This window comes from Ostrinia nubilalis, chromosome 12 (genome assembly GCF_963855985.1).
Source record: "Ostrinia nubilalis chromosome 12, ilOstNubi1.1, whole genome shotgun sequence".
NCBI classification, from domain to species: Eukaryota; Metazoa; Arthropoda; class Insecta; order Lepidoptera; family Crambidae; genus Ostrinia; species Ostrinia nubilalis.
In genome coordinates, this window is record NC_087099.1 from 16,306,174 (window position 1) to 16,333,023 (window position 26,850).

A 26,850-nucleotide genomic window follows, 5' to 3' on the forward strand; every position below is an offset into this window, starting at 1 on the left:
TAGAAAACGGGGCCGAAAGAACAACAACGATCCTATTCTACTCTTACAAATATTGATATGTTTCGTTCCACACTAAATATCTATGATATGTATATTTATTTATTTATATAATATGTATAGGTATATTTAATCACGCAGACATGATATGTATCGTATTTGTAGTCTTAGCATACAGTATAATAATATAGTTACACTCGGGCGACTATCACCGCTAGTATAGAAAGGTCATCATATAATTTGGTATCACATTGGAAATTGCGCAAAAATAAAGTTATATAAATACATCTCCAATATTTAGGTATATAATTTGATACGTAGGTGTAACACCTACGATAATAAATCTTTGGTAAAACAATTTCTGAAAGCCGATAGAATAAGGATCAAGCAGACTTAGCGGGAGTTTTCGCAAATTACGCAGAAACCCTTACAGGGAGTGTTATTGTGACCTCGATAACGTATTCTGCAGTAAGCCAAGTTATAAACCTAACAGCATCTTAGCAGCTAAGTCTTTATGACCCTTTATTTACACCTATATAACTCCAAGATCAGATGAGAACGTACACTGTGATCAAATAGGAAATACATTTAAAAAGCGTCAAAATAGTGACGAACATCGATTACAAACACTGATCGAAACACCGGCGCAGAGCTCGGCGGCTGCGCCGGGGCGGGCGGCGCCCACGGGAAGGGATATACTGAACACCGATATACAATAAGTTCCTATATAAAGAAGTGGATTCGCACTATCAAAGCCATTCTATTTTGAGTACATGTCACCACATGTTACAAGCTATATCTTCTTAAAGATAATTCACGAAGTAATTCAACTGTATTAGGCCGTCTAAGTTGAACAAAGCCACAATTGTCTGAATTTAAACAATTGTAGGAGATCGTGCTTTTATAAATGTTACTTACAGTGGAGGTTTACGTCCAGCTGTGCACTGCCTTTGGCTGAAATGATGGTGATGATGATTATTTTCTTTTCAGTTCGAGCCTGACAAGTAGAAGGTTGTGTGATATTGCTATATCATCATTATCAACCACGTTTATCTTGTCAATTTTGGCCGATGATGCGATTCCACCTCATAAATGCCCATCGATCTTATCATTATGTTAACGAAGCTGAGAACCTTATAGCTAAAATATAATAAAAACAATATAAAAAATGAACTTCTATATAAATAAATTATATCGTTTAAGCTTTGCTTATACAGAATTACAGCCACTAAATCGCACTGACTATTCTAAAAAAATTACGTATATGACCGCTTGTAAAGCGGCGCTTAGAAACTTAAAACAAAGTCAAAAGTCACAAATATTCGATCATAATCATATTCATAAATCAACGACATTAAATGCTTTACTCTACTAATATTTGCTTTGCAAGCGATATGTTCATGTCCATATATATTTCAACCATTCAACGTACAGATAGATACATCCGAATATTACTTTGGTCACGTGTGTAGTCAATATATTATGTGATAGTTCTACGACGCACATACACTTGTCACATGACCTATGAAGCACGCAACATATTATGTGCTCTCAATTCTCTACTTTAATTGACTTAAATAAGGAATCTTCTTCAATATAAACAATATAATTTATAAAATCTCTTCTAACAACGAACTAAGACTTTTTATGATATGTATCAGTTGCTTTTATACAATTAGCTACAAAATAACTCACTTAATCATTACACATCCACTAAGAACATAGTCTATTGCTTCTTCTTACCTGCTACATACATTCGCTGCGGTCGGTCTCGTGCGGTCCACGTCCAGGGTCTGCTCCGCACGTCGGGCTCTCTCACTCACACAGGGAGTGAGGAAGACAGACAAAATACAGAAGTCGTCAGCGGAGTAGCTGAGGCTGTGCACTACTCGTAGCGCTACATAAACTTACAAAGTGAGTTCGGAAGATACGGCGATATGTCATAACTTTGAGCATACATTCTAATTCGAAAAATACTGAAGATCAAACGGTTCCCCATTTCGATGTAGTTTAGAAATGTGGTCGATTCGAAGTCGAAGTCTGCGCGGACAGTAAAATCGTTATAAAATATGCCTCCTTGTGCTCACGAGCCCACCAGCTGGGGCCCGGCCAGACGGAGCTGCTCAGTTACGCAACTGTTGCAAAATGGCTAATATTTGGAAAGAAAAGCTATGTTTAGCCTTGTATTAATTTATCATTACCGCTTGACCTCTGATGTGAAGTCAAACAGAGATTTAGCAATGGCCATTGCATGTTTACCCACACTCATTTTACACAATAAACTTAAACGCAACATTTACTCAGATCTTGTAAACTTTGATAATAAAACTCTTGAAAGTGTCTTTTTGCATATATGCTGGAAAATAACAAAATAGTATCAGGGTCTTAGGACCAATGGACTCTACCTACAGACTCCAAAATTGTTAATCTGTTTTTATCTGCTTCACATTCTTTGGTATGTTACTTACCTTGAAATCTGTGAAACATATTTGAATTAGTAATGTAGAGTCGGATTCTGTAGTTTGACCCCTCTACTTCTGGAATGAAGTTGCGCGAACATTAGCAAATAAAATCGATCTAATTTTGAACACGTCTGGCTGCGCCCCACCCGCTGAAAACGGTCTAATAGTTATGCATATCTCAGAAAGCCGTCTGCTTGCCGAAGGGCTGGACCGGCGGCGGGGCGTTGCTGGAGCCGAAGAGCGGCGTGGGCCCGTCGTTGGGGTCGTCCAGGTCGTCGTCGGGCTCCAGCGCGGGGTTGACGCGGCCGCTGCTCTCGTCGGGCCCGGCCAGCGTGGACGCCGCGCCGTACAGCCGGCCCGGCACGCCGCCCAGCACTGACATCTGCTCGCCCGCCTCGGACGGCTCGTCCACGCGGCGGATGTCTTCGGGGATGTTGACGACGCAGTTGAAGTAGTCCGACTCGGGGCTCAGGTAGCCGGAGTTGAAGAGGTACCTGTTGGATAAGTTCTGCTCTGTCGTCACGTGTACAAACAAATGTACCTATGTACGGCTGTTTTTCATTTCAGCTAAATGCCGAAAATTTGAGAAATGAGCATGAGAGGTAATATACGCATAGCGTGAAAAATTGGTCAGGAAATCTCTATTTGATAGATGCTAGTTTTATCTTATTGTATTTAGGTGTATCGTGTAAACTAAACGTTAGAAAAACTGAAACTAGTTTTAAAGTTTTGCCATTAATCGTCTTTAGACATTATGGAACAATGTTTGGTTAGGTAAATAATTGGTATCAGTTATCATAACGATGTAATAACCCACGATCCAACGACGAAATAGGTATAAAATGACACAATATAGTTTAAACTTTCTATTTTACTAGAATGACATTACGTTATGACTGATCATCGATAATAATAACAATTACGTAGAGTTAGATTCCCTTCTAACGTTTATTTATCGGCTCGTGAGGAGCGACTTTTTCCTTGTCCGAAATCTGAACCAACGAGCTGCATTTTCAACCTTAGTCCATTGGATTTATGAGTTAAATAATTTGGGAGCTGGTATACATAGCGACGCGTCCTTCCGTCACGACACCGTTAGTCAGTAACTCGCCCGCACAGCGCAATTACTCGCAGCCTACGAGGAGCAATGTCGTGCGTCTCTACATTGTTGCTGGGACCGCGCGGATAAATTACACTCAATAATGATGTTCTAATATATCGCCCGCGCCGATAATTTACACCTAATAGCCCCTCACCACACGAACTCTATGCATGCGTGAAGGATTATTAATTTTGGTACCGATTTTGTAACACAGCCGTTTTAAATAGAGCGTTTAAAAATTCTTCAAAGCTAAAGACACCAAAGTTCGTTGGTTGATTTATAAAAAACGAGATTAACGGATTTGGTAATAATCAAAACCCTGTTACAAAATTTCACGTAAATGTTCACACTTAAGTAAAATAGGATTCGTGTTATCCTCAGATTCTAAGAAAATTACAGTAGGTACCCATTTATTATTTACCTTCTAAGAATAAGTTTTTAGAATTGGCATATTTTTATTATAAGATAAAATAAATAGAACTTCGCTGCGAAATACGAAGCCATCAGCATAATGAGCCCGTCGCTAAGGGCCGGGGCCTTCGTGAATATTTAACGATATCGGAAAATATTGATTTCGGCGTGATTAGCGTACATTTCCGGCGTTTTAACAGTACTTATTCAGATAGAAACAATAGGATTGTACTTAAATCCATTTGAAAATGTTTTTGCATTTTATTGTCTCTATCATATCGTACGTATGTACGAAACCCTCGTTGTTCCACAATTAGGAAGCCGCGCGCCTAAAACGCATCTCATGTCAATTTAGTTGCCCATCGCATATGTAACGCGACCATACTTGACACAACATGGAAATACCATCTGCCATCACGTTTATCAATTTGCAACGGTTGCTTTTTGAATACTGAATACAAAGAAAGATTGTACCAACTCTTACTCGCTTTTACTTAGGTACCTACTATCCTTCAAGATAACTTATACACCGTACCCGATTTTCTTAAGACCTAAACTTTTTTTGAAACGAAATAAATAAGTAGTCGATAACCTGAAAACGAACTGTAGCAGGACTTATCACAGCGAAAGATATGTACTAAACGGCAAATAGCTATACGAGTACTACAGATAATGATAATTCATCTTCTATAGCATTAAGCGTGTAGAGCGCAAAACTTTAACCGCCAGTAACGTTTGATAAACGGAAAAGCTTTATTTGTTTAGCCAATAAAAAACCTTAAGTTAGGTAAGTACTTTTGTTTCTGTACTAAAGTTTTTTCTATGCAACAAAGTTTTTCTATTTGTTATAATATAGGTAAATCGAGTTTTACAAAAATCTGTGGTCAAGGTGGCTAGATCCTGAAGCTGAAAAGGACTAATAGTTTCCCGGTGAAAAGTTGTCTTAATAATGTAGTTGAAAAAAAAAGTGTCACTTACACGGACAGCCAGGAGATGAAGGCGAGCGTGAACAGCGACAGCACCATGGCCATGGTGCGGAACGGGAACAGCTGCACCTGGATTTAAATTTGTCATTTAAATGTCAACAATCTTGCACAGAATTTATCGTTTTTTTGGAACACACTGTTATTACTGAGCGGGCGCTTGGTAAGAAAGTAGAACCTGCTTTTGTCTATCTATGGTTATATATTTTTTGTGTAATATGTTAATATCTTATATCTCGGGTCGCGGAAAACAGCGCAGGACTGGACATTGTGGAAATCCTTGGGGTAGGCCTTTGTACAGCAACGGGACTTGACCGCCAATAAAAACCCAATCAGTGAAGGTCAAGTTTGTCCAACCAGTGAAGGGAAAGTTAAACTGTCATTGGACCCGCAACGAAATTAATTAGAAGTTGCTTTGTACAGCAGGGGACATCCTTTGGCTGAAATGATTGTTATGAATAAGCTGACAAATGTGACCGATTTTCTTTTCAGCACCAGCCGATATGTTGTCCCGAAGTGGTGGTAGGGCAGCTATATTGGGACGTGTATGGCTGTCGCTCACACGATCAACAGTCGAGGCGGAGTAGAGGCGCGTCGCTCACAGGATTAACAGTACAGGCGGAGTAGAGGCGCGGACGCATACGGCACGCCCATGGCACGCCGCAACAAGGTTTTCTTTAGAAACAAATGGGAAAAAACAACGCTCCGCCACCACCGCGACGTCTCGCCTCGACTTACCAGTGAGCGACGCGCTTATGACTGTTTTGAAAAGGGTTTACACACTAATAAAGAATTTGAAAGATTAATAAAGTCGCTGACATAGTCCGACGGATTAGGAAGCTGAAGTGGCAACGGGCAGGGCACATAACTGACGGCCGATGGGGCAGCAAGGTTCTGGAATGGAGGCCGCGTACCGGAAAACGCAGCGTGAGACGTCCACCTACAAGGTGGACCGACGACATCGTAAAGGTAGCAGGGAAGCGCTGGACGCAGGCCGCTACCAGTCGATCAACGTGGAAAGCATTAGGGGAGGCCTATGTTCAGCAGTGGACGTCCTATGGCTGAAATGATGATGATGAAAGAATTTGAATCGTATGCTATGTTACCTCGTTGACGGGGTCCCAGCCGGGGTAGTGGATGAGCGCGGGCAGGCCGAGCATCTTCTCGCCGCCCGACATGCGCACCAGCAGCGCCACCACGTACGCGGCCAGCGAGCCGTACGTGTTGCAGTACTTCTTGAAGTGCACCACCATCAGCAGTTGCGGGAACAGGATCACGTACACCAGGTCCGAGCACATCGACCTGCAGGCGCGACTTGTTACAACGGCAGGCTAGGTTTGAGGTAGTGCTGGATAACCCACAAACGCATCACGTTTTGGGGGCACTTAAAAGACCCCAAAAAAATTGCTAGCATATTTCTATTTTCCGAGAATTCAAGATCCGTAAAAGTCGCAACTCGCATTTCGTTAACTTTTACTGCTTGCGGGGGGTACAGGTGTGACATTGCTTGTGAAGAAAATACGAATACCGATGCAAATAACGAACTGTGTTTCAACAACAGTCATGTTTTTTGTTGGCTAGGCTTTAGGTGTACACACACGTAACAACAAAAGAATATCGGTTGATGGATTCGTAAATTATTTCAAATATGAGATAGTTGGAAATACGCTTTGCCAAAGTCAATTTTAAACATACAATTAAGTTCATCTCTACCTAATACTAACGGGTAAAACAATTAAAAAAGTACATTTTCGGCAGCCAACTTTATCTTTGATGAATCTGTTATAAATATTAGTACACACCCACAATAAAATAAAGTTCAAAGTACACAAATATTGCGTGATGTTGCCCACGCAAAATGAAATAAGTTTTTGCAAAGTTATTTGCCTTTAAATATTGCCAATTACGACGGTTGCTTACATAGGTGTGTGTTGTTTATTATGTTACTAGCTGACCCGGCGAACTTCGTACCGCCTTAGCGTAGAGATTTCCTTTATATTTTTTTCCGTAAAAACCTTATACAGAGTATTAGAAAACTACAAAAAAAATATCAGCCAAATCGGTCAAGCCGTTTTCATGTTATGTCGTGACAACGGAAAACGGGTTTCATTTTTATATATATAGATAAACAAATGCAAATGATGCTTATACAATAATAACGGTACACACCCGCTTTTTCGCTAAACGAAATTTTACATTGCAGACTTAGAATGATAAGATACTTTACTGTAATAAAGACGTTCTCACTTTGGGAAAATGGCGGCAAAGCGGCTTGCCGTTGAATGTGATAGGTGAACGTAGCGTGTAAATTGAATCCAGTTCCATCAATGTCCAGTAAACAAAATAACGTTTTATGAATAAAAATACCTTAGTAATTAATTTGTTATTGGCACATGTGATTACCTATTACAGCAATGGGAAATACGAGTAGTCTGCTGAATTGTCTGAAATGAACCGTCCTACTCAACCTTCGTATTCATTATAATAATATTGGTATTTCTGACAATATGGTACCTAATCGTACATAGAATCGTGTCTTCTCTTAAATTGAGACGCTATTATACAAAATGAGAGGCACTAAGATGCAGCGCTCAATATAGTCATTGATCTGATTCAGGTATGCAGTTTACGATATAATAGCACTGACAAGGACTCGCTTTATGGCGGTTAGAGACGGCAACGTTTTAAGTAAAACATCGATGCATTCAAGTCTTAACACTTATGAAGATAAGAAAGTAACTCTACATTATAAAATAGGCGACAATTAATCATTTGAATGTTAACTGATCAATCGATCTATAAACCGCTATAAACCGAGTGATAAAGACCTCGTATAATAATAATCATACTTAGGATTCCGCGGTTCTAGAATCTGCATGGTATAAGCATGAGTACATATTGGTGAAGAAAATTAACAAAGATCGATACTGTATTGATCATCACTAAAATCTTCTGCCCGACACCGTCGCTTGCGCAACGCCTCTCCAACGTTGGGCGCCATAAACATCGGGATTTAGTGCGCGCGGTGACCGCGCACGCGCATATTCGCAGCAAGATATTACCCACCATTTGATGGTTATCAAAGAGGCTCATTCAGTGGGCTTCCAAAGCACAGGACACGCATTGAGGATCAACAATACAAGAGTGACAGCAAGGGGCTAATTGAACGATTAACAAAATTTTTATAACCGCCAAAATTTATCAAAGCCACTATCCCTTGGCAAAAGATCAAGGAATGAAATCTTGCTAATACTCGTACCTAGAAACCAAATTATTCGGTGAAACCGTGAGACATAAGCTATTTGAGCTTAGAGAAATTAACGGTGTAGATAAAGGTATCGTAGAATTGTCAGTTAACTTTTTACAGTATGTGTGCCATATAATCCCACTGGACCTACTTCTGCTTGAATTATTCGCCGAGAACGCGATAGCTCATAATTATTGAACGTACGCCAATAATTTGGAGATGGGCATTAATTGCAATTAACAATACTACAGTAACATATCTCTATAATTAAGCTTCGCATTACCGTAATTGGGTTAATTCATCTGCTTCGACGGTGGTCGGATGTTTATTAAGGGCTTCAATGGTTGATGCTATAAAACCTATTATATTGAACGATTAAACTTGGAAGAAAGTACTAAACATCCTTGTATCCTATAAATTGCCAGGTGTTCCAGAGTTCCAGGTGCAAACGGACCTAATTTAATCGCTACAGATGACATAAACAAAGTTCCAAAATGGTAATAAAAACTTTGTAACCTTGGCGCGCCTGCAGCATTTTATTTCCGAGTAGGTAGGTATTATGCGTTTAATTAGAGTGAAATTTTCACGGATTTTACGTTACGTTTTGCTTCACCAATATGTAGTATAAACTTTTAAAATTAGCCTTCAATTACCAGCCAAAATAAAGCTCACACTTTGATCTTAGCCAAAAGGCCGAGAAGCGATAAAAAATAAAGCTCGTTTGACCAACTTTACCAAAACTTCTTATAGACGTACAACGTACCTTAAACGGTATTTGCCGACATTAGAGACCTGTAACTGAGGGTTGAATAAGCCATCTTGTGGCACGCTATCCAAATACGTAAGTCCTAACTAGATCAGGCTGGCACTGCTCCAGATTTAGCTGCGAACTTCGATACGAGTTGGGACGATCTAAAACTTGATTCTCCGATTCACATAGTTATATTGGACCGTGAGATCAATTCGAAAATCACTTATTTTTTATTTATCTTTATGTGCAAATAATTGAAATCGGTTTACTTTTATGAAAGTGTTTACTCATGGTGTGCTATTTTGTTGTAAGCTTTTTCTTAGACTTTAAAATAGATGATAAACAAATACGAGTACAATGTTAGTTACAACTTCACGCTTTCGACTTCAATAAGTACTGAATGAACTTATCCAATATTTTAATAACTGTAAATTAATTGTAAATAACTGTAAATGTTCAATTAATAACTTAAATAACAAAACAGCCAAACACAGCCTAGTCATAAAGTCGTAGGAAATGCGACTTATTATGTCAAAAAGTTCAGGTAAGTAATTGTGTGAAATGCAATGCTAAATGAAAACCAAACACACGTGTAGGTAAACAAAGTGTGCACGAGCAGAATCAGAAGTTCAGACAGGTTTAAATCTATGTAAGCTCAGACGAGCCGCGGGCTCGATATCCAATTAACTCGATCAAACAGCCGCGAGCAGCGACACAGCCCTGCTCTAGAATCGATTTTGAATAAAGCTAGGGTTGCCGCCGCTAGAATACAGTTTGACTCTTTCTCACGGTAACTAACTATTCCGTGTGAAAATCTGGTTCTCTAGAATATTTACTTTAATCTATCAATTTCTTTCGTAACTAAGAACATACATGAGCCAGTTCCAATCTATAGCTGGACGTCAGCCAGAATATGTAGGTATACCATGAGCACGATATGATTTTTTATCCAGCAACCGACTTCATTTGAAATCAAAGGATACAGTCCTGTAGTGTCCAGTCCCAAGTTTAATAAAATCACTTCACAAAATTGTAAGTTTCTATAGGGTGTGCGATATTTATGCACCGTGTCATATACCATATTTTAATTGCACAGGAATAATTTTACCCGCCTACCAAAAGGTACTCTCAGCCAAAAAAAGTCTTTTGAAATTTCCTGTCCGCTTGACCACCGACCGACCGGTCGACTTTTAATAAGAGTTAATTTTCAAATACAATTAATCATCTTTTGCGAGTTAAGATCTTAAAACGATAAAGATTATTCTGTTAATTATGAGACAACCCTGACACTTTGAAGGGATTATGTTTTCGTTTGAGGAATAAGCTTACTGAACTGATTAACTCGCTTTTGAATATTTTCTGCTATGAAATTATTTGAAAACGAGATAAAAATATTCACCATTTTAGATAGGTACCTATGCGACATTTTATACATTATACGAGACTAGCAGTATTTTGGCGTGGACTTAGGTACTGAAATGAAACATGCAGGAATACAATACAAATCCTTAACATTCGAGAATTACCTGCCTATGATATGCCTATAGTGTCCTCCACTCAAACGCACATTCCTCAAAATTTTAAGTATCAGCAGTATAGACGACAAAAAATTCTGATACGAGTTCATACTGCGATTGTGAATTTAGTTGAAGATGATGAAAACAAAAGCGAATGCTGGCTAGTGGTTCAATAAGGTTTTGCATATTTCATAGTCATTTGATAGTCAAAACGCCCAAGGCAAATGACCGAAAATTATAGAATCCTTCAGTAAAGGGCTACTTTTGTACGCCGATTGATGTTCGATGCATAAATAACTCGCCTCGATCCCCGGTCATTACCGCGCGGCATGCTTCATTGATTACCGGCCGAAAGGGCAACACCGATGGCCATTATCAGGACTTATCGACGGCCGCAGTCCTTGGACCTAACATTTGCCCCGTGGCCTGCTCATCATAAGAACCAAATTCGCGTGAAAACGCGTGAAACTGTGTCAATGCCCCACACGTTCCCAAGTGGTGAACTGTAATGGTGCGATGTGCAACTCCCATTAAAATAATATAGAATCTGCGGCGCGCGCGGCGATTACCTTGCGAAACTGACGCAGGGCTAATGGGAAATAGATGTTCATTGGAACGATCTCCGGCCGCCATTGTCGCGGTGTCGCACGGGGTTATTAAAACGTTTTCTTACAGGCATGATTGAGGCCAAAAAACAATAAAACTGACGTGAGACACTATTAATTATTGTTTAAAATAAATAGAATGGACTTGCTGTAAAGTGGTCTGGAGTTCCATTATCCGTATCTACCTAGGTGATCAAGAACACACCCAAGGTAAAATTTGCTCGCTGCTCCATACAAGTTAAAGAGCGATCGCGCCTCTACCGTGGCTTGCATAAACACAGACAAAACAGCAATCGCTCTACAAGTTCAATGTAACACGTAGAATACAAAAGACAATGCTGGAAATTGGCGTCTTTTTTTTTTCGCGCGGCCATCGACCAAACCTTGTGACATGTATACCTCTAAACTCAGTCTGAACTGAGTTACAAGCGTTAGAAGTTTGATGATTTACATACTAGATTTGCTTTTTGCGCGCAAGTTTTGTAAGAAATTGCAAGAAAATAGTGACATTGTATGTGTAAACAAACAATACCATCCATTAAAGGCTCCAGGCATCAGTGTGAAGCAGAATCAGTGCAATAAAAAAATAGCGCAATATTTTGTTCCAATTTCTTACAAAACTTGCGCGCAAAAAGCAAATCTAGTATGTAAATCATCAAACTTCTAACGCTTGTAACTCAGTTCAGACTGAGTTTAGAGGTATACATGTCATAGTAAGTTTGGTTTATTACACTATTTTGTAATCAAAAAACAAAGTTTGGTCGATGGCCGCGCGAAAAAAAAAAGACGCCACCTTTCATACAAAATCTGGCATTGCCATTAGAGCTAAGACTCACCAGAGCCCGTAGATGGAGGGGATGGTGAGCGCCATGAGCGTGGCCAGGAAGCCCACCACGAGGATGGACACGCGCATGACCCAGATGATCTCCATCTCCGACGCGTTCTGCCGGAAGATCAGCTTGTACACGTTCCTGTAAGAGAGACCTCTTTAAGCGAAACCCAGAATTTAATTGGATTCTATTGATAAAATTATACAGTGTGAGTCACGTTAAAGTGTACATATGAAAATAGATGAAACTAGACCTATTTTTATCGACAAAAAGAGGTCAAAATTTTTTTGAGATTTTTTTTTAATTTTTTATAGAATTTTTTTTCTTCTAATTACTTATTGCAAAGAAAACGTAATAACTTTTAAACTAAGCGGTATATCCTGATAAAATAAAAACAGTAATAATGCTAAATAAAAAGCGATACTAAAAAAATACATAAAATACACAAAAAAGGCCAACAAATAATAAAAAATGATACTTTTTGAAAAAAATCTGCTTTTAAATTCGTGTTTTTTTGGTTATTTGATAAATTTATTTAATTTAGTATTGTATGAGGTGATGAGGTCACTGTTGCAAGAGTGAGTTGAATCCTGTCCTGACTTCAGCGTCTACTTAAGTATTAAGTACAGCTAAACAATACAAAGTTGACAGATTTAACGCTCAATCTGATACTAGCACACCCACAGCAGAAACACAACTTTCCTTCTTTCAATAAATTCCATCATTTCAAGCAATCACTGCTAAATAAACTCCAAAAAGGACACGTATAGAACAATCTTCCGTTTCATCCAGACATTCACGTCTATCTTCTTTATATCGTCGTTTAATCGAGCTGAGGAGCATCCTGCACTATGTTTGCTAGACGCAGCTCACTGTAACAATGCGAAAACTTGTCAGATGTGACTCCACTCACCTCGCGAACATGGAGGAAGCGCTGAGCACGCTGGAGTCAGCTGATGACATGACGGCGGCGGACACGGCGCCGAGCCCGAAGAACGACACGAAGTCCGGCGTCAGGTGCTGCAGCACCAGCGGCAGGATCATGGACGTCTGCTCCGGCGTCAGCTCGCCGTCCGGCGTCAGCGCGCCCGTGTACTCCGTCTCGTTCCACGCTGCAACAACCACCACCCCTCAGCAATGCTGTCACCGTAGCTATAGGCTCTTAGGCCCTTTTCACATGTTCCGGTTGCCGGCTAACCGGCGCCGGGTACCCGGTGGTGAAGTGTATGGGCATGCCGGATTAATTACGCCGGAACATGTGAAAGCTACGTACCATGCCCATACACTTCACCACCGGATACCCGGCGCCGGTTAGCCGGCAACCGGGACGTGTGAAAAGGGCCTTACCTATGCCCATCTAGGTACGTTCGTGTAAACAAAATTAGCTTGTATTCTAATTGGTAGTGTGGCAAACCAATTAAGAGTCCTCTAATTCCAGATGACTTCATCTGTAATAAAAGGACTAGATCTGGAGTTGGAGGACTCTAAGCTTATAAATATTCTTCCGCTTCTATTAAAGAAAAGACATGTTCTAGAATTCGCACTAATTACCTTCTTGCTAACTACAGTCGAATTGTAGAATTTACAGAAGTAGGTATGTACCTCCAACCTACTTTAAGGATTGTAATTATAAAAACAATTAATTCCCTTCGTTTAATTAATGTTAGGATGGTAAACATAACAAACGAGACCTGTATAAACTTTATTGAAATAACACAGCAATATTTTGAAATAACTAATTACTGAAGTACCTACGCCGAAAACGAGATAAAATAATTGTGCCGAAAACCTAGAACTCAGTTCATTTATCACCTGGCCCATCGAGGGTTCGGCGCGTGTAATTACGGGTCTGAACGCAAAGTTTAAATTATTAATTCCGAAGGTTAGAGAAATGCCCCAGACTTGTCTGTCGAGAATACATCGCCACGTGTATATGTTGAGTTGGGCAAATTGTGGCTAAGAAACTTAATACTAACTAGAATGAAGCCATTGGGCTACTATACAATGTTAGTAGGATATGACACGTGCACGAAAAGGGACGTGACATCCTAACAAATGAAATAATTGGCCTGATCAGCTGTATTGCTTATAGAGTTGCCGTAAGCGGGCGCTGCTGCTGGGTCCATATAAATCATCCAATTACTAAAGGCGCCATGCTGTCTCTTGCATAATATTCAAATGTCTCTTCGTCTCGAATACCAACTATTTATTTAGCAAATTAATTAGCCTGAGAGTTAAATTACACCGTAGGCATTCCTCATGTGTAAAACATTTCCTGATACCCTTCAAATGTATGTATCGTCGGTACCTATGACACAATATGTAGTTAAAATGTTCTAAACATTTTGAAACTAAGATACCAATTACCAATGTACGTACAGGTACGGTGGTCACAAGGGATGATCAACCACCACACGTTCACTAGTTGCGTTTGATGCTGCTATTCTCTACAGGCGCTGTTATGGACCAAGTACAGGACTATTCCCACCTCTCGTTCCCACCGCTGCAACTCCTGCATAGCCAGGATCTAGTTTGACCGCCATAAAAACCCAACCAGTGAAGGTCAACTTGGTCCCGGGGGCAACCAAGACTCATGTGGAGCAAGTAGTTAAATGGTGGTAGTATAACGTACCAGTGGCCTTGGCGATGGCGCCGATGAGCACGGGCGGGATGGCCATGAAGATGCAGCCGATGGCGGCCACGTACGACAGCACCTGCGCGCGCCCCGCCGTCTTGCTGCTCAGCACGCGCTGGAAGTATACCTGTGGGAGGGGCAGCACAGTCACTCACTCAAATTCTTATTCATTCATTTTAAGAGTAGGCGCACACCGTTGATTTTTAGTTGGCCGATAGTTGTGTCCGATTTTAATTTGTATGAAGAATCGGCCAAATCGAATCGGCGTAGTGTGCGCACTCCCATACCTACATGCCCATACTGATCAACTGCCCGACTAAACTATCGGCCGACGAAAAATCAACGGTGTGCGCCTACTCTAAAAGTTCGTTTTCAACAAGCTCTTTTCAACGTCACGTTACTTTAACCCGACCACTGCGTCGGGACAATAAATGGGCCAGTGCTGAGAAACTATTAATGAATGTCAACCTATTTTTCAAGGGCTTACACCGATCCCTAATTCCTATCCCACCAAATACTAGGCTAACCCAAAAGCTATCCTAACACAAGCACTGGGATAATGTCAGAGAGGTTATGTAGTGTTGCCAAAGAAAATCAGAGATTTTAAAACAGTTTTCACGGAAATTTTATGAGTAATTTGTTTTTTCGGTGATGACATAAAAATAATTTCCTACATTACATTAGCTCATGTAACAGAAAAGTTGCAGAGAGGTCCGATGACAAAGAGAGAAAGCATTTAATCGAAGATTTCGTATAAAAAAGAAACTACAAATCACATCAAACAACGTACTCTATACTAACTTAGTTAACGAAGTGTCTCTCTCAACATAGATTCAATGTCATAATCCCTGAGATGAATTCGTTGAAAAATCGATATGCCGACCAATCTACAGCAAAGTCGGAACGCGGGCAGAGCTCGCGTAATAAAAATGTCTGGCGCTCGTCTCAATGAGATTTCTAAGAAAACAAATTAAACATCCGCGCAATACAAGAAATTATTTGACATAGGTACTTAATTAAGCTATTCTTTAAGTTACTGGAATTATGTTCGCGTAAAAGATATTCTTTTGTCTGCAAAAGAAATCGTATATAAAAGAGAAAACAGGATTACAAAAGAAAAGCTTTCTTTGTTATACTAATAATACCGTTGTATTACACGAGTACAACAACTGTAAGTTTATACCAGAATTTCAGAAAAACGCTCATAAAAATATGTTTTATTCTTTGTAATTTTGTATTCCTAGGGCAACCGCATCGTAATATAAATCAGCTCCTTGATAAAAAGGTTCACGCGCAACAAATCTTAAAGGTATCTTTCGGGATATAAACTGTAATAAAATCCATAACAGTACAAGATACCAAAGACTCGTTTCTATTCTTCTGTTGCTCTCGTTAAATTATTGAGACTACTGGAAAGGTCGCTCGTTTTTGTTGATGGTTTACGTCATTCACGACAAGAAACCATGTTGTTTAACCTCCAGGTGCAAATGTACAGGCGTTTTGGGCCCGCTCTCGCTTCCCGCGGGAAATGGCTGCCAAACACGACATTGTCTTTGCGAGCAGTAAAATTTGATTTACATTGTTTGCTCGATTAAAACATCAACTATCAACAGCAGAGCCCATTAAATTTTATATGCAATGTATTGTTGCGATTTACGTGAATCACAGTACAGAATCTATAATGTGAATGTAGCCTGAATATCTATTAGTAGGTTACAGTGGATATACTAAGTAGTGGATATACTAAGTAATATAAACTGCAGTACTTTTAAGTTTAAGGGTTTATTGAAACAAAGCAACTAACCTGCCACGGGATTCCTCCAAAGATCAGCAACAGTCCATAATCCACGTAAAACCAGTAATACTCCGGATCGACCTTCCCGATCCAGTCCACCTCCATAGAGCCGAGCGGCTTGACGTGCGGGTTGGCCCAGGCGAAGGGGATGCACATCCACAGCCCCAGGAAGATGCAGAACAGCTGGATCACGTCCGTGTACGCCACGGAGTACAGCCCGCCGAACAGCGTGTAGAACACGGCCACGCACGCGCTGAAGATCACGGACGTGCGGTGGTCCATGTCGATGATCACGGCCAGTGTGGCGCCTGTGAAGGAAATTCAGGTAAGGAACAAAAACGAACGAGATTCATGCTGTTTAGAACAAAAGTTAGAGCATTTAGTTAAAGCGATGCTTTATGTTGAAAATCATGCTTGGAATGGGGCATCCTACAGCTTTTCATATTACTCGTAGTTCATATAAAACGACAATAATTCGCAGAAATCCTGCTCTTATACCTCCAGTTTGTAATTATACAAGAAACAGAACGTAACTATAGATTAGTTTTTCGACTACCTGCCTCTTATTTCAATTAGTCCGCCAGAGTTGTAAATCCATTAGTATTGAATAAGTTATTGCCGTTCTGCAGCCGCCCGATGTTAAAAATAAGCCCGCCATCGATCGGGCTCTCTGAATTTGCATAATTTAGTTCAGCGCTGAGCTTTCTGCTCTATACTATAGTTCTTTTGTTTGCACAGTTATAGAAATAAACTCCTAAGTTTACTGAATAAATAGAACGTTATTAACACTCGAGATTCCTAAGTCTACAGAATAAATACAACGTTATTAGCACTCGTTCGCATAAAATTACCTACTCTCAAAATGAAGTAGTTTACGAAGAATGGATTTTCTTTCCTTCTGCATTTTCTTTTCTCGACAACTACGAGTAAGTAAGTAGCTACTTTACCTACTTCGCTGAGAAAATACTTTTCTATTCAGAATGAGATCATTTTCCTGACAAATTTTGTTGTTCTTCTTCTTCAGTCAAGTGGGCGTAAACATTCGAGATCAAATTCTGCTATCGAACTCAATAGCAAGATTAGCAAGTCATTATATTACATTTGAGTAACAAAGATTCAAAAAGAATGCTTCATAATTTTAAGAAGCCAAATTGTTTTATTACATATTATTATCTATGGCATTGATTAGTAGTCGCTTAGGTTCCTCTTACTGACGTGTCACCTACGCGATCCCGGGGCAGTCCCCGGGGAGCCCATTTGTATTCGGGCCGGGCCGCGGGCTCTTTCCCGGATTCCCGGAACGTGATTGTGGGAAAACCTACTTTTCCTTCCACTTCACTGCAATCTTTTGAAAAGTAACTTTTTTCTAATGTGACTACTAATAAGTTGAACGTTCGACAAAAAGTAAAGTGAGATACCTACTTATGAATCTGAGTGTCAAATATGCCAATACAAGGGCATCAGCCCTTAAATCTCATTAATTTATTACAAGACTTACCTATTTAGGTACTAAATTAAAAATGTTTCTTACAATACAACCATTATAAACACATTAACCATTCTCTTTACCACATGTGGTTCTGGGAAAAATATAATACAAAGTCAAAGAGAAAACATAATATGTAGCTAAATAATACGTTAGGTAAATACGAGTAAGTACATGGTAATAATTTGTATCCATGTTATTTCCACAAGCATATTTTTTTTTATTTATTAAGTTGAAAGAATCGAAACATATTAATTAAGTACATTTAAAAGCCTATTGAAATACACTTGAATAGCGGCCTGCTCCTGACACTTCGTAATTAGTTGTTACTTAAGACCGCAACATAGTAATTAATTAGCTCGGGTGAACTTGCTCAAAGGAGCTTTACTGAAGCTAAAACTTATACATAGCTCGCTTCGGGCTGTTTGACTAATATCACTCACGCGAACTCCCACGCCGACATTTACAAACTTTGCAAATTGTCATAATAACCATGTAAAATTGTATGACATTTCCAAATAAAGTACAAAATTATGAGTCCAATTGTGTGAATCTAAAAATAGCTAAGTACATGGCATAGGTATTCAATGTAGGTACAAGATAACAGGGGTTGTTAAAAGTTGCTCATTTAATTTCGCAATGCGTGGATCTTGGAACAAAGGGGCGGAACAAAGCCGCGGTGAAGGACTTTTGACCTGGATACACGGGATGGTTCAACAACACGTACGCCGCCTCGTTCATCTTACCTACACACTTTTAGGTGGGTAACCAAATAATTCATAAAGACCCACATACACGTACTAGTTAAATAGTTTTGATTAAAATTGAATACTTGAATGAATCCATTAAATAGAATACGCATGGAAGGGTCGAAAACACAAATATTAATTAGAGTAATTGCTAACGCCACCAGTAGCTAAGGCACAAAGCACAAAATCAACCTGAACAACCTTTTGCAAAAGCTTCTATTTTAGAATAGCTGAAAATACAACTGAAATGAAATACGTGTGTACCTTCACATCGCACTTGAATGTGTAAATAATGAAAGAATACAATTTTGGCCGTTTGCTCGGACAGAGTGGCAGAAACGGCAATTCTGCTCGTTTGGAAACGTTACAGCCGTCGGCTAGTGCTTTGATATTCTCGGTGAGTGCTGAGACAGCACTTCACAAATAGATTTGTGAAGTGGGGACAATATGAGCAGCCATTATGGCGAGGCGAGTCGGGATGACGGAACCTTGCCCGTTCGGTGAATCGCGTGGCTTCACATGGTGTAAAATCTAATTAGCGTCATAAAAAGATCCCTTTCGTGATTCCGTTCCATTTCTGATTCTGTGATGAGACAAATCATTTGATGCTATCAAATATCATTAAAAATCCCCATTCCCTCCGAATTGCTTAACTGAAACATCAGACGTAGTAAATATCTCGTATAGTAGCAGTCATTTACCACTACTTTCAGTTATTCACATGCAGTGTAATCCACTGAGGTACAGAGATATTCTGCAATATGCACAAGGCATAATGTACAAGAAACGTGGGTACAGCACATATTGCATGAATAATAGAAACGTTCTTCTGTTCTGTCTTCCACCCTAATTTAACTGAACATATAACAATCCGAATGAATTATATAAACCCTTTACATACAGTTTTTAATATTTATTCTAGCTCTATGCAGCTTTAATACCTAACCTGGTCTTATTAAGTTATTGTAAGATCAGGGCCGGATCTACCTATGGGCTGATTGGGCTGCAGCCCAGGGCCCCGGGGTTACAAGGGGCCCCCAGATCCCACTAAAAAGTAGGCCATAATTTGAAAAAAAAAAATAAAAAAAATAGTCTGTAAAGTCGGTTTATGGACGATATTTTTACGTGACAACGTCATAAGAAGTTTCAGCCCAGGGCCCCACAAATTCACGATCCGGCCCTGTGTAAGATGTTGAATCCTTCTCTATAAAATAGTTCGACAGTGTAATTTTATTAACGACTTTGAGAAGCGTCTCATTTGTTACAAAAAGCGATAGTAAACGAATCTTATCCCGAACTTCGACAGTTCAAATTCAGTAGATAAGTGGCGAGAGAGGAAAAGTTGCTGCCGCCAATTTATCACAAAACGTTGCTAAATCTGCAGGAGACATTGACGGATCTCAAGCTTACAGCTTGGCAACTTCTTTCATTTATTACCTACTCGCTTTTCACTCTTGTTAATTTTACGTAACGTTCTCATTACTCGACCTAAATTGTTGTTAAATGGTTGTTACTTAGTTCTCGCATAATTTAAAATGTTAAAACACAACTTAGATTGAAAATATTTCTCATTAAGATGCGCATTCTATATTATTATGTTGCCTATCCACTCGGAATCTGCGACTCCTCGCTGATTGAACATAAGGTCCTGTAGCGTCCCTTTCTCCAGAATATGCGAACGATCCGACTGGATTCAACCCTTTGAATTTTGTAATGGGTGACGCAAAACCAGGGTCTTGTACCGACAACCGGATGTATCACAAATATTCAAATGTATGAAGGTCAGAAACGATGGAAAATACTTATTATAGGCCTACGTAAACGAAAGGAATAACGAGACTTTTAATAGGTATGCATTTCCATTCTACTGGTATTAAATCAAAACTAATTCTATTCCCTAATCTATGGATAAGTAAAAACAAACTTGTTTCCACACATTTGAATTAGGTAATAATCTAGATCGTCCTGTAGATATCAATGACATAAGTAAATAAAATAATTCCATTGTATTCCTAAAAAAATGTGTTAAACGGTAGACAGTCAATAGCATGAGTGACTTACCGAGCGCCGCCAGGATGCCGGCCGCCCAGAACACCTCGCCGCACAGGGCGGGCAGGAACAGCAGCCCGCCCATGCGGCTGCCGAACGAGTCCTGCAGCGGGTCCAGCATCGTGATGTAGCCCTGCCGCCGCATCGGGTTCGCGAAGAAGATCCCGCCTGCCGGCCACCAACACCGTTAACACTTGCAACTAATATACAGGGTGGAAACGTTGCATTTTCGGATAGGTACAGTTTATTCTGTAACCTATTATTGGTATTGAAAGCGTTCGTGAAGCAATTTCAGGATCAGTAACCAGTTTTTCGATTTCTTGTATAGTTTAGGAATAATCGGGTGAAATCACTTATCGTTTCCACCCTGTATAGTTAAAGTCTATTGCTGAAACTATACATTCCGATCGGGTAAGTGATATCGGTTTTGTGGGGTAGGTATTTTTCAGCCCGATCACCTTTCTCAGCCACATTGCTCCTGCAAAGACATCATCACCTACCCACTTTAAACATGCAGAGATGAAAATGTGAAAATATCTAGTGTACTTAGGTACACTAGATATTTTAAAGGTCAAAGGCGATCTAAATCAGAAAATCACCATCTTACCATCATACATATTATGTACCTACTTTACCTATTTTAAAATCACTTCAACACTATACAGACTCCTAACGCGAACGTTCACTATGACGTTTTATTGGTTGGCCAACGCCCCGTTCATGTTCAATAGTTAACGAAAAAACAGGTTTTACAGGTACCGGGCACTCATCATTATTACCTTTACACACACTGATATTCATAAATATTGTAGGTAATAGGAGTACATATTTACAAAGGTAAAAGTATTTTTGGAACTCACATTTTCTCCTCGTGCGAATTTTTATTCCCTCAATTCACTGCTATTCAAAAACTTGTTACGATTCACAAAGAGCCTCCGGTGCGTGTACTACCGTGACTTGAAATTATTCGACTACCGACTCCGTTTAAACTTTTTAATGCGTTCCATTTCACGCTATATTTTGTAGCATAGATTTATGATTATGCTAACTTATGCAATAAATTACATGCAAATCAATCATCTCGAAAACATACACGATTTATAGAAATAATTCCATTGTTTTAAAAACATTAATGTTAAATTGGCCAAAAACCATACAATTTAAAAAATAAAATTACAGGATTTTTATTTTGGTGTACACTCGTTATGTTTTTTTTAAATAGACTGCACAGACTGTCCATGGGTTGCGAGCTCTAAGGTAAAGAACTGTTATTTAACCCTTTACCTACGGGCCCTTGGAAACCCAAAGTCGCCTCTCAATACGGGGTATTTTAACCTATAAAATTGTTTGCTCCACTTTACATCAAGATATTATTATTTTAAAAAGTATAAGACTTACGGTATTGAAATTTGGAATATTATATTCTGCAACTAATGTAGTTTCATAATTACAAGCGCATTTTACACTTAATTTGCAATTTTATTGTTTTTTTGTCGTAAACCGTGATTTAGTATTGGCTTTGCCAAAATAACAATAGATGCCACCCGTATTGAGAAGTGACTTTTGACTTGGCAACTATAGGTGCCTCCCGTAGGTAAGAGGTTAATCTGTGCTAGAGCACACACATGCGTGCAAAATGTTTGACTGTTACATTCTGCCGCCATTATATAACACTTTAAACTCGTAGTACCTACTGCCCTAGTGTATAAAATTGCAAATTCACTAAACTTATTTTATTTTTGTAAAAGCGTAATTTTACATAAAACATTTAGAAATTACGTTTATGACTGTCTAATATTAGACTGCGACACGATCAATGTATTTTTTAACATCAAATATTGAATGATTCAATAACTCCAATCTACTCAGGCTGACACCGCCACTTTCCCACTCAATCAATGAATGTCCACCGATTAACTTTATAATTTTGTTTGACTTTTGAATTACCTCGATATCATACAAATCATTTTTCTTTTTCCACATGAAATTGAGAAGGGGCGTAATGAAACGACACGATTCATAAGGATCCATGTTGGCTTATAAAAGCCAGCCAGTCCTTTGACTTATAAAAGCCAACATGGATTGGGATGAAGAAGAGTACATAAATATCACTCTCTGATCTCTTGCCCGAGTTCAGAGTGTTATTATGAGTAGATGTAGTGGTACGTACCGAAGACCAGCGAGAGCGCGTAGCCGAAGGGGGCCTGGCACCACACCAGACCCGAGGTGTAGATGGCCTCCGCCGTGCCGTTGATGTAGCCGCCGCCCACCCACGTCGCTGCAACCACAACACTGCTCAATAAAACAACATAATCCAAGTCTGCCGGCATAACAACATTGTACACAGCATTGTTGTGCAGTTAGAGGTAAGATAGTCCGTGGTTGAGGATTCCGGGTGAAGCGCGCTTCCACCTTCGACCTGATCATCACTTACCATCAGGTGAGATACAGGCCAAGAGCTTCCTCGTTGTAGATAAAAAAAATCTTGGTGCCTACCTACTTGTACCTAAATAATGTACTTTCTTCTATAAATTTTCACTGCAATAAGTAGCTTTTATTGTAAGTTTTAAGTAGGTATAATAGGTTTCCATTGTTCTTATTATACCCAATTTGATACGTATCTTTGAGAATTCAAGTCCTTTGGAAAACCTTTTAACACGAGCTCGAATGCAAATCTGAATAATTTAGCGGTTAACACTCCCATCGCGTCCTAAGTATTTTTACAGTTCAGTTTAAAAAATCGTGACAACCTAGTGAAAGCAAGCCTAGATTCGAAATAAAACGTAAAAAAACCTTATTTACGTACCGTTATTAAAACACTCAAATAAATTAACCACACCCTGGCGCCATTCCGAGCAGTGCACAGATTATATCTCCGCACCAAACAGACCCACCATAGAGTATGATCATCATTTTATTAGTGCTATAAAATATTTTTTCTACAGAATGGCAGATGATTTTATTCATTCTAAACTAAACAATCATGTTTCGTCTTTTTTAAATTAGTATTTACTGAAACAAGCAGTTACGCTCGCGAATAATGTCAAATCATGCTTCAAAAATGTAAAGCTTGGAGTGTAAAAAGTACCCCACTTATCGGAAAAATAATCTGAAATCATAAATTTCATAAATATTCATCAAATTTTATTACCAACGTTTTATTGGTTATTCTGGAACAATAAAACTCATGAAATCAAGCTTTTAATATTTCATAAGCAATTTATTTGTAATTTACGAAAAATTATTTAATTACCTTTCTCAGAAGCGCGAAATTTTTGTTGAGCAAAATTGAATTGGTAGCTTTTAGAGGACGAAAATTATATTTGTTTACTATAAGTGTTAAGTGACTTTCCAGAAACCTTCAAAAGAATTGGTGATGGAAACAGTAGGTAGGTACAGTTGAGTTCATTAATATATTGGCAGTGCCACTGTTTCAAAATATTGTAGCGCAGTAGCGTAGTCAATACTGCGCGACCGCAACATATTTATCAACAATCTATATTACATTTTATTGATGTTTGAGTTTGTATGTATTGAAAAAAAAATCGTTAAAACGCTTACAATATTTTGAAACATTGGCACTGCTCTACGTATTAATGAACTCGACTGTACGTACGTACTTTTCTAACTAAGCTCACATCGTTACGTAGTATTAATGAAATTAAGTTGTTGAACACATTTTCTTTCCAACCAATAAGGTTTGATTTCATTTTGTTTTTATTCACAACGGGAAGGGAAAGCTTAGCCTGCACCTCATCTGTTTGAAAGTACCTAGTGACGAAGGTAGATGCGAGCTATACCTGGAATTCTCAACCAGACAACATGAGCACATTCCTCATAATATTATGAATTAATAAATTAACCACATCATGATCACACTCTTTACTCAGTTGTAAAAATATTAGTTTGAAAACTTTTACTATACTACTTCTGAATTGCCTAACTATTATCTTTGTCGTAAATAGTACCTGATTAGAAGCCGGTTTGATTAAGTCATTTAGTGATACATACCTATTGGGACTACTTCGATCACTGAAAACTCCGGCATAGAGTAGAATCCTGTTGTTTTTCGTAGTTAATACAAGTATAAACTTATTTATAAAGCTAAACAACAAATACATATTACTGAAAAAAGCAGGTGGACTAGGCTGCTACAACACAACATCTATAACAAAACCATAATAGGTAGTGGATACTGGACAGGTTCCATAAAGCTGATGAGGTGTAGGTAGTAAATGAAGCGCATGAAAGGTCAAGGGGCCCTCGTAACTTCCCTTGAGTCGAGATCTATTCCATTTAATCTAAAACCGCGACGCACATTTTGATAGCGATACATTCTGAAATCTGAATCCTCTACATGCGTATGACATCATACAATAAAATAAACATTCCTACCAGTACCTACCTATTACCTAGATCCTTAGATCATCAATCAAGTATCTATCATTATCTTTCGTGATTATTTCTTAGCTATCTCTAAGATTTCTAACTAGCAATCGAACTAGAGTGTTATTGTCACAACTAAATAACAAATTAGTAAGTGATTAAATGGTGATAACCTACCTATAGGTACTGTGATTTGTATGAGCACGGTTTTGATACTTACTAATTGAGTTATAGGATTGTGAATTAAATGGATTACAGCTAATGAGATCTTACCATCCAATAATTAGATTAATTCATCCAGGTACAATCACTAATTGATATTCGTGTCTTCAGACAGAACTATCTCGTAGGTATATCATTCATTACAAAATTAGTTCATACAAATAATTAATGTATTTAGTCAAACAAGAAACAACTCCTGAAAACTTATTTTTACAGTGTTGTCATCCAAAACGGTCACTAACTTTTTAAATTATAGTAACTAGGTACCACAACTGTATTTTTTTTTTTCGATATACTTACCTCGAAAAGCGAACCTACTGCCCAATGATGTCATATTGATTGGTAGGGTACTTAAAGGAACCGTTTGACACAATTTAAATTAGAGCCAAGGTAGTTTGAAAATCAATTATTACCTGGAATTGCAGCGGCAAGGAATTTATCTAATACTTAATTACTGGATTAACGACTTCGTTTCAATTACTCAACTTTTCAAGGTCGCAGCAAGTCATTAATCGGCCACTATCTATATGCAGAATTGAACAGTTTAGTCACCACTGGTGATGCTATTTTGATTCCAAGGTTGGGCACAAATTGACTCACCTGCTCACTACCTCTTCAATGAAACAAATTGTGCTAGTATGACTTTAGTAGACCAAATTATCCGCCATTCCAGCCATATTTCAGGCCTCACTGCCATACGGCCTGTACGGCCCCAGGATGCTGACTCACCAGTCATGGTGAAGATGCCGACGAAGAGGCCGATGGAGCGGCCGGCCAGCATCACCTCCTCCTCCGAGTCGTTGCCCGGCGGCTTCTTGCGGCCCGCCCAGATGCCCACGGCCAGGATCAGCACGTAGAACAGGATGATCGAGATCACCCCCGCTATGTTGATCATCTTGGATGATTTATTTGTCCCTGAGGGGAAAGGACAGTCATTAATTTTTCCTGCAATCTTAAGTAATATTAACTAAGATGATAAGTGAGATTTTATACTTTCTAAGTTTACAACAAAAGCATTTTTATGCTTTTGTTACCCGAAAGAAGTGTTGACAGTGTCTGACTTAACACCTAAGGACAAAGTAAAACTACTTTGTACTAGTTTGCTGTTATTTTTTCCAAGCAAATAACTTGACTATCTGGAGGGACCGTTACACCTGTGGCCATACCTTACACCTACAGTCATATTTTACGTGGTTCATTATTAAAAGTGGTTGTTTTCTTTCAATTAGAGTAATGGCCAAGCGTTAAGTCCGACAATCTACAAATTACGTACGTAATGTAATACTTACTCGCTCAGAATATATCCCTCGTCGGTCCTCTATATGTATAAGCTCCTTAATTCACACACACCGCACTACAGTCACGTCCATTTTGGAATATCATCCGATATAAACACGTACGATCAAAAATATATTTATATAAATACCACTGTCGTCACTATGCACGAGACGTCACTGGGAGCCTGCGGGCAGCAGTCGCCCCATCGGAGCGAGGTTTTCTGCGACGGACTGTTTCTGGTCCTAAAGCTTAGTCCGCACATGGGCGCGCGTGGCCTGCAGCCCGGGCATCAGCGGCGGGCGCCCGCGTTATGTAAGGCCCATCGTGTGCGCCAGCTCTTCACGT

At 39.2% G+C, this 26,850-nt stretch overlaps 1 protein-coding gene across 1 annotated transcript; it reads right to left on the reverse strand.

Annotated features, from left to right (window-relative positions):
- Window positions 1–681: 681 nt before the first annotated feature.
- Window positions 682–26,784, reverse strand: LOC135076614 (high-affinity choline transporter 1). The gene is made up of 11 exons (XM_063971041.1): window positions 26,517–26,784; window positions 25,957–26,142; window positions 22,790–22,897; window positions 20,632–20,787; window positions 16,345–16,643; window positions 14,538–14,667; window positions 12,819–13,017; window positions 11,912–12,046; window positions 6,062–6,257; window positions 4,951–5,027; window positions 682–2,953 (listed from the first exon to the last, which is right to left on the reverse strand). Exons 2-11 carry the CDS (start codon window positions 26,120–26,122, stop codon window positions 2,638–2,640), a joined length of 1,782 nt encoding a protein of 593 aa, XP_063827111.1. The 5' UTR covers window positions 26,123–26,142; window positions 26,517–26,784; the 3' UTR covers window positions 682–2,637.
- Window positions 26,785–26,850: the final 66 nt, after the last annotated feature.